The sequence below is a fragment of the Erigeron canadensis genome, chromosome 3 (assembly GCF_010389155.1).
Source record: "Erigeron canadensis isolate Cc75 chromosome 3, C_canadensis_v1, whole genome shotgun sequence".
Taxonomy (NCBI): Eukaryota; Viridiplantae; Streptophyta; class Magnoliopsida; order Asterales; family Asteraceae; genus Erigeron; species Erigeron canadensis.
This window is the reverse complement of record NC_057763.1, coordinates 36,707,780-36,718,826: the sequence shown is the minus strand read 5'-3', so window position 1 is coordinate 36,718,826 and position 11,047 is coordinate 36,707,780. Positions and strand designations below refer to the sequence as shown.

General features: G+C 35.0%; 2 protein-coding genes across 2 annotated transcripts; one reads left to right on the top strand and one right to left on the bottom strand.

Annotated features, from left to right (window-relative positions):
* Positions 1-967: 967 nt before the first annotated feature.
* LOC122590999 (tubulin--tyrosine ligase-like protein 12) lies at positions 968-5,240 on the top strand. The gene is made up of 15 exons (XM_043763178.1): positions 968-1,330; positions 1,549-1,803; positions 1,908-2,032; positions 2,114-2,330; positions 2,432-2,557; positions 2,634-2,890; positions 3,016-3,123; positions 3,293-3,434; positions 3,517-3,679; positions 3,761-3,918; positions 3,998-4,321; positions 4,408-4,482; positions 4,574-4,643; positions 4,717-4,874; positions 4,974-5,240. Exons 1-15 carry the CDS (start codon positions 1,052-1,054, stop codon positions 5,121-5,123), a joined length of 2,607 nt encoding a protein of 868 aa, XP_043619113.1. The 5' UTR covers positions 968-1,051; the 3' UTR covers positions 5,124-5,240.
* A 180-nt stretch (positions 5,241-5,420) lies between these two features.
* On the bottom strand, positions 5,421-10,884 carry LOC122591000 (protein FIP1). Its single transcript, XM_043763179.1, has 14 exons — positions 10,718-10,884; positions 10,198-10,285; positions 9,985-10,093; positions 9,795-9,844; positions 9,277-9,343; positions 8,393-8,465; positions 8,197-8,252; positions 7,750-7,846; positions 7,194-7,278; positions 6,787-6,849; positions 6,162-6,221; positions 5,952-6,044; positions 5,807-5,869; positions 5,421-5,722 (listed from the first exon to the last, which is right to left on the bottom strand). The coding sequence occupies exons 1-14, from the start codon at positions 10,753-10,755 to the stop codon at positions 5,624-5,626; spliced, it is 1,041 nt and encodes a 346-aa protein (XP_043619114.1). The 5' UTR covers positions 10,756-10,884; the 3' UTR covers positions 5,421-5,623.
* Positions 10,885-11,047: the final 163 nt, after the last annotated feature.

The window sequence follows — 11,047 nt, the reverse complement described above, 5'->3', positions numbered from 1 at the left end:
TAAGAGGATGTATTCATGCTAGATAACTAGTTGGACATCTAAGATGGCTGAAAAACCATGGATTTTTTAATAACTGATCATACTTGGTGACGATGAATCAACGGATTTGTTTAGCAGATCTTCCGTATTGCTTTACAACCAAATTCCCAAATTATCATCAGCATCAAAACCTGCCATGGATGATTATGTTTTTGAAAAGACAACCCAAGAAAAGGCCACCTCATGAATCCATTAATTGAGTTTGAATTCATATTCCTTCTACCCAATCTCCTTAATTAGATCGCTTGATTTAATTGATTTTAGGTAATGATGGGTTTTTTGTTTATTGATTATTCATGTTTCTGGAAAATTGGATTTGTTGAAATTCGTTGAAAGAAATGGATAATTATCAATGATTTGCCTTACACTTATTTGTGTTTTTGGAATTAGGAAATGATATATGAATACAAATTTTCATATAAAAAGATATTAAAGAAAGAAAGATTGAAGGGGTGGACTGGACCGAGTCAACAAGGCAAGAAAATACGAAAATACGCTCAAGTAGAATACACGTGAGGAGGTTGACGGATTTGAGTTAAACGGACGAAACGTGATCATTATCTATCTATAAAAGATGATATCAGACAATTTTAAACTTAAAGGACGAAACCAGACTTTTTAGGCAAACCACAAAGACGATTCTTGTCGATAACTCTAATAATAATATGTATAGTATAAAATATGAATGTCTGAGTTATATGGGCATATTTTTTTTTTTATGGCATCTTGTAGTTACGTGGTATATCCGTATTTATACATACACATAAACTTAAAAAAAATCAAGTTAATGATGGACTGATCGATGCAGCTTTTTGGATGTAATTCTTTTTAAGTTGTAACATGGACCAACTTAACTTAATCGTTGGATACAGCCCAATTATAAATTGGCCCAATCTTTTAAAATACTACAGAAAAGCCACTCAAAGTTCTCAAACACTTTCCTTCTGGCCGGAAAACCCTTTTCTTAAACCCTCGCCGGCACACTCACAACAAAAAACCACCACTTTCCGTCATGTCTTCTCCGGGAACTATCCGAACTTACGATGACTTCCTTAAAGTTCACGGCCTTCTGCTTACAGCTGCCGGAATACCTCAATCACTTTACCAAACACTATTTCACAAACTTTCAACTGAAACCTTTGACGGCGGTAATTACTTTCAGGTGGAACCCGTTGACGGCGGCCGTCAACGCCGTCTCATTCTCACTTCACCAAACCCTATGCCAAAAGATTCAAACATTTTTTTAGTTGATCATGCTTTATCCTTTCGCCTTTCAGATGCTCCCAAACAGGTTGATAATTATATATATTATTTTTTTTAATGTAACAAACTTTTATTCCGTTACCAATGTATGTAAATTTATAGGATGTTAAAAATGGTGTGTCGTTTACATCCTATAAATTAACTGAATAAAAGTTACGTGTGATACAAATGAACAAAAAATTACTATATACAACACGAAGTGCATACATTTTTGGTAATATATGGATTATATGTTTTGTGTCACAGTTGCAAGAAGTTCCGGGGTTGGTAGAGAGAATGGCTTCATTAATGTGTGTCGATATCGATTTGAATTCAGACGATGAAGAAGCTGATAATGCAGGGGAGGATAGCAGCAGCGAATTGGGTGTTGTTGAAATTGTGGAGAGGGAATTTGAGAAGGTGAAAAAGGAGGGTCCTGGCGCGGTGGTGTGGTTGGAACTTGAGGATCTTGATATTGACGATGACGTGTTTATGTCTCTTGATTTGCCTAACAAGTTTCCGGTATGCACATTTTAAGTTTGTTGCTTAGTTTTGTTAGACGTGTAGATAATTTGGCTTTTTTTTTTTTTTTTTTTTTTTACATTTTGCTTGTTAAAATGCTTTAGGACTTGATTGCACTTAGTTTGCGTTACAACAAGCTTAAGGATGTAGAGAAAATTGTTAAGGAAGTTGTGAAGTTTAAAGACCTTAGAGCGCTATGGCTAAACAATAACCCGATCTTTGAGAGCTGGTAAGTTTCTGTGTTGTATATAAGATTTGTTTGCTAGTGTTTTAGACTCATGGCTAAAGTAGTACTCTACTTTGTCCCTAGTGATGATCATGTTGCAGATGATATTATTCGTAATTGCCCGAAAATGGAAATTTTGAACTCCTCTTTTACACGTAAGTATACGGAGTGGGCCTTGGGTTTCTGTGGAGGAGTTTTTGACCAAGAGAATCCGGGTTGTGGACATGACAATGACCATTTCTTGAAGGGTTTGACTTCTCTTGACCTTTCAAATAGGGGTATTCACAGCCTACACAACAAGGTATAATTGGTTTTGTATGTACAAACATTTATATAATTGTCATATATGAATGGTTTTCTAATCTATTGTGTACTTCATTTTGCAAAAAAATAATCATTTAGGGATTTTCACCCAGTGCTTTGCCGTCTTTATCTTATATAAATCTTCGAGGAAATCCACTAGATGATCACTCTGTTTCCGACTTACTGGAACTTCTGAAATCATTTACTGGCTTACACGCACTGGAGGTATCTTCTAGCAGGAAAGCTCTTTTTCTACCTTTTTTGTGCGTACATATATTTGCTGATACTACTTATGTGATAGGTGGATATTCCCGGTCCTCTTGGAGATAGTGCAGTTGAGATTGCTGAATCTCTTCTTAGTCTTTCTTTACTAAATGGCGTTAATACGACAAGAGTTCTAGAATCTGGAAAGAGTGTGATTGATTCAATGCTTCTTCCACGTCTTCCTGAATGGACTTCTATTGAACCATTAGTTGATCGTGTTTTGAATGCCATGTGGTTTTACTTGATGTCTTACAGATTAGCAGATGAAGAGAAGATTGATGAGACTTCTATATGGTATGTACTATGTATATTAGTTAACACCCATAAAGTATCTTTTAGATGAAACCAACACATTATTAGATGTTACGTCTATGCTAGCACCCTCATGTTAATGACTATCATTATTGCTTTGCATGTAGGTATGTGATGGATGAATTGGGTTCAGCTCTGAGACACAGCGATGAGCCAAATTTTAGAGTATCACCGTTCCTTTACATGCCTGAGGGAAAACTGGAGTCAGCTGTGAGGTTATTCATTCTTTTATCTGTTTTGACTTATAAGTTTGCTCTTCAGATATTAGTAATCCTACATTGATCCTCATAGGTTGCATGAGATTCAAATTCAAACGATATCTACCAATGCAAACATATGTTTATATCTGCACCTGATTATAGTGTTGATTTATAAAAAATTCAGTTTTACACTTCTTTGGCCTACCAAAAGTATTCAATATGGTGATGAGTGCACTCGTGATTATCTATTTGGCATCGGAGAGGAAAAACAACGATCTGCCAGGTTTACTGCTTGGTTTCATACCCCACAGAATTACTTTATCAAGGTATGCTGTATTTATGTGCTACCTTAAAGTAAGCTTTGCAGTCATCTTAAATTAGCATAAAAACTGTAAGTCATTTCTACAGGAGTATGAAAAATATTGGCAGAATTTGAGATCAACAAGTTCTCCCCCAGTTGATATGGCATCTAAAACCAAGAGCCTGGAACGTAGTGATGGACGTCCCCTACGTGTATATACAGACATTCCACCAGTGGAAGAACATTTGACACATCCAAGCTTCATAATCAGTACGTATGATTGGGTGGGTTTTTTAATAGGAGTTTTTCTTCCAATCCTCTTTTTAATCTTTTGTTTTTTTATGATTACAGCAACTGACCCGAAGGAAGCAGATATCATCTGGACAAGTATGCAGGTGGATGAGGAAACAAGGAAGGCTATCGGGCTAAATGATCAACAAAGCATGAATCAATTTCCTTTTGAGGCTTGTCTTGTCATGAAACACCACTTGGCAGAGACTGTTCAAAAGGTCGTGATCGTTTTGTTATATTTTTCTTTTGGTGTGTTCTTGGTGAAATTTTTGCTTACATAGTCCTTCACTTTTACAGGCTTATGGATCTTGTGAATGGTTTCAGCCTACCTATAATCTTGAAACACAACTAACACAATTCATTGGCGATTATCATGTACGTGAGAATAATAAGACTGACAATTTATGGATTTTGAAGCCCTGGAACATGGCAAGAACAATAGATACAACTGTTACCGGAAATTTATCTGCAATCATACGTCTTATGGAAACTGGTCCAAAAATTTGTCAGAAGTATATTGAGCAGCCAGCTTTATTCAGGGGGAAGAAATTTGATCTTCGATACATTGTTCTTGTTCGCAATATGAACCCGTTGGAGTTATTCATCACAGATATTTTCTGGGTATGTTTGGTTGCCTAAAGATTTGTTGGCAGAGTTTATTAAAATAATACATGTTTGTTTCTTGACGCACTTTTTTGTCCTTTCAGGTTAGACTGGCGAACAACACATACACATTGGATACAAAAAGTTTGTATGAGTACGAGACCCATTTTACTGTTATGGTAATCATTTTTTTATATGAGGATATATACTCGATATCTAATGCCAAATCTGTAGACTTATTAACTGACACTACTATCTGCCAACTATCAGAATTACAGGGGGAGATTGAATCATATGAACACTCCAGAGTTCGTGAAAGAGTTTGAGAAGGAACATCAAGGTTTGATTCTGTATATTTTTTTAGTAGTAATCTTCATCTATTGGTTCTTATGATGGTCCTCTTTGACAAGCAGTTCAGTGGTCGGAAATCCATTCACGAGTTAAACAGATGATCCGAAAGGTTTTTGAGGCAGCAACATTAGTTCATCCAGAGATGAGCAGCCCCATGTCTAGGGCTATGTATGGTGTGGATGTGATGCTTGATGGCTCTTTCAAACCTAAGTTATTGGAGGTGCTTTGACCAATTATTCATATTCTTTTAATAAATACTGCAACATTTTTATATACCTAATTTTATTATACCTATTGCAAATTATCTGTGCAATTTCAGGTTACCTACTGCCCAGATTGTACTAGAGCTTGTAAATATGACATGGAAGCTGTTATGGGCGGAGGAGAGATCGTTAAAGGTCGTGATTTCTATAATTACATCTTTGCTTGCCTCTTTTTGAATGAAAACGAACATGTATCACCATTGTGAAATTGGGAACGATAGTTCTCTCATGTCGCTTGTATTCTCTTAAAGAACAAATGTTTAACAGTTTCAGATATGTATTATGCATATTGTTGGCTTATCAATTATTTTATTTCATGTTGACATCTCTTATACCTCTAGTACTTCTTAGCTTTTATAGGGTTGCATTTTCGGTTGTCTTTCTATTTTTGTTTTGAATAAATCCAAAAATGTATAACCATTTCTAAATTGGCAACTGTAATGTTTAATGCTTGTATATTTTTTTTTCAAAAACAAATGTAATTTACAAATGGGTACTATGCATTTAAGAATTGGTCTTCAGTTTTTGTTAGTTCATGTTTCGTATAATTACATAATCGTCTTTTCTTCCTATGAGACCAAAGATGTATCAGCTATCAAAAAAGTAAAATTGGGGTAGCTCTAGGCGTTTCCTGTTTGTACATCTATTTCTTTTAAGAATAAAATGTCCCAACTGTTTACAAATGACTAATGAATCCCCTATGCATTTAAGAGCGTGAATGTGTGTTTTGTTGGCTCTTTGATGTTGAAACCTTCTTGTGCAATTCAAGTTTTGACATCCGCTCAGCCTCCAGTGCCCGTTCAAGCTAAGGATGCACCACAAAAATTTCACAATCGTATGAACATACTGAATAGTGAATACACAGATTCGCAGAAGAGATAATTAGTACCTTTGCTGCTCTGGTGCTCCATTCTCCTAGTATAGCTCGCAGCCTTTCATTTTCCTCCATATACTATATCATTAACAAGAAAAGCTTTAGAATATGAGAACACACTTGTCACCGTGCCAATGATAACAAAAACAGAGGGAGAAACCTGATTGTTTGCATTACGCACACCCTGTATTTCAGTTTCTTTCACAGCAACAAGAGATCGGGCAAGTCTTAATTCAGATTGCAGTTGATTCATCTGCAGATATGGATGCAGTTAATAATTAAATAAACTTCCCCAACAATTTCAAAGGCATTTGTCCACTATCAGTAAGAACTAAAAGATAAAGAAATAGAACCAGCTGCTGACTGTTACCTCAGCTGAAAGTGTTCGTAGCTCCTGGTCACGAACTGATAACAGATGAGTGAGATCAACCTATAGAAGAATGAATTAATTCCGGGGTCTAAAAAAAGATTAAAAAATAAATAAACCATCCAATTCCCAGAAGAAAAACCGGCAGTGAAATTACAAATTTCTTTGATTGATGTAAAAATGTTTTTCCCACAAAGTCGCAACAAGAACATAAAATAACTATGGGATCTGCACCCAAACCCATCGGAAAAATGGCTGGAGGATGAGTTCACCCTTTCAGATGCAAGACTTCCTCATGATCATGTTCCATTAGATAGTTTTGGCACTCTAATCCTAATAGAGATTTCTTCTAAACAGAGAAACATCAAACAGTTTATCATATGGTCATTCCACCAAGGGAGATGGTGACATTACAACAATGGAGATTTATTTGCTCCGAGCTCCTCAATCTAGTGTTTATGGTTCCGTCCGAGTGAGATTAACGAACTTCAGAATAAACAGATATAGAAACCACAAAAAAAGAAAGAAAGAAAGAAAAATTGTGCATCCAAGATCCATAGATTCCCATATACAGATAGAATTGCCATAAAGATATATTGGTATCAAAAACCTGGATTTATCATATTACCTGAGGTGTCATCCCGTCACCAGCTCTTTCATATTTGCTTAAGCATTCTTTCAATCGAACTATCTGCAGTGAGATAGATGCTCTTTGTTATTCTTGCAATTAATATAAGCACAAGTGTCACAATTCCAACCTAGCCCAGAGGATGCCACACACAAGAAAGAGGAGAGACAGGAAAACATTAAGAGGCTGTTTAGTTTCCAGAATTTAAAGGAACTTGTTGGAATGGAATTTAAATTTTCTTCCTTGTCATTTTAGGTTACCATAGAAAATTTTAAATCCCATTCCACCGGATTCTCATAAATTCTGGGAATCAAACAACCTCTAAGGTTCTATCAAAAAGAATACTCTGAATTACTAGTGTCCATTTCAAATTAAAAAATTGGTGAAATTCAATCATCATTACTTACCTCCTCACCCAGAAAGTTGAGGTTCTCTCTCTGATACTGTAGTAGAGCCATTTGCTGATCCGAGAGTTGGCCACCATCATGATACCTGTCATGCATATCAAATCTCAGTATCAGCCGCCTCTCAAACAAATAAAGCAGCTTGACATAGTTCAAAAATCAACCTTTTAGATTTATAAATTCGACATATACCAATTTTAATATATTCAATTTAATGTAAATGCTTAATAACCAGATTTGACTGAAAATATGGAGAGGTCTGTAACCTATTCATATGCCTAGGGAGTAATGGGTGGACTATATTTACAATATATGCATGTGTATAATTTGCCTATATAAGTTAAGGTAACAATACTAATTTACGAGAAGGTTTATGTTTGATCATCATTAATGAACTCCTGCTCAATAACAAAATCCTTGCACCCTGAAATGTTTATTTTTTGAATACTCAATTGAACAGAGAGATGAGATAGGACATTAGCTAATCACATTAAATACATATGTAAATATCAAGAAACTTAAAATGAGGATTAGTCAGGTAGTGACAGATAATAGTAACCTCATCCCTTCTAGAGAGCTTGAAGGTTGAAGGGGAGAATACAAGGACTTCAAAACATCTGGTTGGGAGTCCAATGTATTGTACTGGTGTACATTACCTGCAGGGGTCAAACATTTAACTAATCAAATGACCGGCATAAACTTGATACAGATACCACACATGATCTACTGCGTTTAGAAGTAACATAGATCAAGTGACATCAAACTAACTAACGGCCTATTAAAAAAAGAGAGACAGATCCTGTTTACAATATACACCAAGTTATAATCACCTTGGGGACTGGACATGAAAAGGGTCCTAGAAGATTTCACATGCAAAGTTTGTATATCATATATGCATTATATCACTCACCAAGATGGTGACAGTTACCAAAAGTTGCCTATACCACTCTTAAGAATTCAAAACCAACACTGCTTACGTCATTCAGAGGCATGCGATTGAACTTACCAATATAGATACTCATGAAAAAGGCAGCAACTATAGCTTCAGCAACCATGATAATCCTAAAAATTTGGAGCAGACAATAGAGTTGATCAATTTAACCAGGAACTTTTAGCGCATAGTAAAAATACTAAGTTTCAATGACTTAATAGAATAATACTGACATTCAGTTTAAATTTCTTGGATTGGGATTACAAGTTACCTAAGCATCATAGGAATCGAAAGAATTTTTATATACGGCTCCCATGCCATGATAAGTAGCATAGCCCCTGTACCTGGAATGAGAAAAAAGTAGCTGAAAGCCTGAAACAGATTATGGATATATTTGCATCACATAATTTCATATACCATTAGCTAACACCCCTTCAAGAAGATTCACTACTATCAGAGTTTTGGATGTCAACCGTAAAACTTACTAAATGCATGCATTCTAGTTATGCCATCAAGTCCCATTTCTAATGGCTGTTAAACTAAATTGGCCAGGCCACTCAAAAGCAAAATTCTGGACATGCCACTGAATTGCTCTCATCTTTAGGCATTCTAAAACAAAATAGTGAGTTGAGGATAAAGTTAACTTTTGTCTCATGTTAATGAAAAGATATAAATTTACCTTTTCCAGCTTTTTATAGCTGTAAAAAAAGGGTTATGGAGGGAACCCTAGCTTCTGTAGCACAATGGATACCCATCGATCCACCCCATATGGACTTATAATGCTGGTGAAATACCTTCACCTGGTTCCCACATGATCCGGGTAATCCAAAGGATTGAACCCGCGTCTCTCAACTTCACATGTGGCATAGGCTTCATTGATAATGGGTACCACTCCATCTATGATGGATTGGTGCTTTTTTAGAGTAGTGTAATCAATCTCAAAAAGGATTTCATAAATACTCTTCTACACAAAATGATATTAATCTTCACTCCCCTGAATTGTTTTCTAGGATTGATGTACTCACCCATCAAGCATTTTTCACACTATACTATCTGAAATAAACAACGCATTTACAGAATATATAGTAACAGAAGATCTTTTATTTGAAGAATGTAAGTTATGTCATTCCAGAAAAAACTCTAGTTTATACATACCATATGCTGCACCGGCAAAGGGTAGGCGAACAATATGCTTCAACTTTTGGCTAAAAATATAGTAACCCTACATAATAGAAAACAATGTTACGGTTCCATGGTAGAAGACAACTGTGCAATTTTCCAAGCAATCATATACATAAAAGGTAATATTTGTTATAATCGTAACAGACAGATTAGTAACTCCATCAATACCTTTCCATATCTACCCATAAAATTTTGTTGAACCAAAATGACATCTGTAGTAGTATTTACACATTCATCTGTGTTTTCTTTATAGAATATAACTATCACTTCACGTGAAAGGCAAAATTCATTACTCGTGTATATATATATATATATATATATATATCAAGCCTATAGGTTTTTAAAACAAATCCCTAAATAACTAAACCTATAGGAAAACAAAAGGTAAATGCAACATGTAATCCGAAGACTTGCATTTGTAAACAACGGAAACACAATACAACGTTATGTGAGTAGTCTATTAGTGAGATGCAAAGAGCGTAGAATACTACCTGTAATCTTATTTTCTGTACTTGGTAAACCATATATTGCTGGAAAATGCCTGTAAGCAAGATAATCTTGGTAAAGCACCAGTCTATAAAACTAATATACACACCGACCAGAACCACTTTCATAGCAGTTAATAGATGCTTTATGATTCAAAAACGCCAGATCAAATATAAATATAATAGAATAAAATACCAGTGATAACTAATAAACCGACATCACATGTGCAGAGTAACTGCAATATCAAGGATTTCTCAGATTTGAACACCCATGGAGCTCCAATAGCCAACAGAACATACCCCGACTATAAAAACAAATACAGAGAGAGATAACCAATCCTAGTTTTCACAAAACAAAACCAGCTAAATATCTTAACTATCGTATGAAGGAACAAGAAACGACACTTGCCAAAAGTACACAGTACAAAATGCTACCAACGATGCTTGTGCGTTTCCGGTGGCCACATATAGGTGCATCATTCGATATATCAAGAAACCTATAGCAAAAGGGAGTATAGATCATCAACATCACATGCTAATGTGGATCAACACCGCGTTCTACATCGAAACAACACATACTTCCTACTATGCATATTTGCAATATCTTTTATAAAAACGGAAAGACACATTACACACACACACATATATATATCGAGCCCCAAACATCACTAGATTCACAATAATATATCTCAATTATGTGTAAATGATATGTAAATAAGCTTATAATCAAAGAGAGGTTTAATTGTAAACTAAAAACGTTGTTAAATAGCTAAATAAATCATTTTAGTCTAATTTAACTGTCTATATACTAGCATAACAGACCTACAAGGGACATTTTGAAAACAATTAGTTATACATACATAAAATTGTACATATATATATATATATAGAGAGAGAGAGAGAGAGAGAAAAAAAAAAAAAAAACTTACAGATAATTGTCTTCGCGAGATGCAAAGTTGGAAGACATGATTGATTATGCTGCTGATGAGGATGGTGATCTAATAATAATAATAATAACAGTAATTATTAGGGTTTACCATAATAGACACTGTGTGTGAGTTTTACAGCAAATGATCAGGTATGGAGGTGCGACTGACAATTTGGAAACACGGACGGGACCTATTTACCATTTCAAGCGGGTTTTCTTTCGTTACCAAATTATTATAAAAAAAATTAAAAACTAACTTTAAAAAAAATTATTATAAAAAATGAAAGAAAAAGATATATAAAAAAAGTTACTAAAACATAAAGAAAGGAAA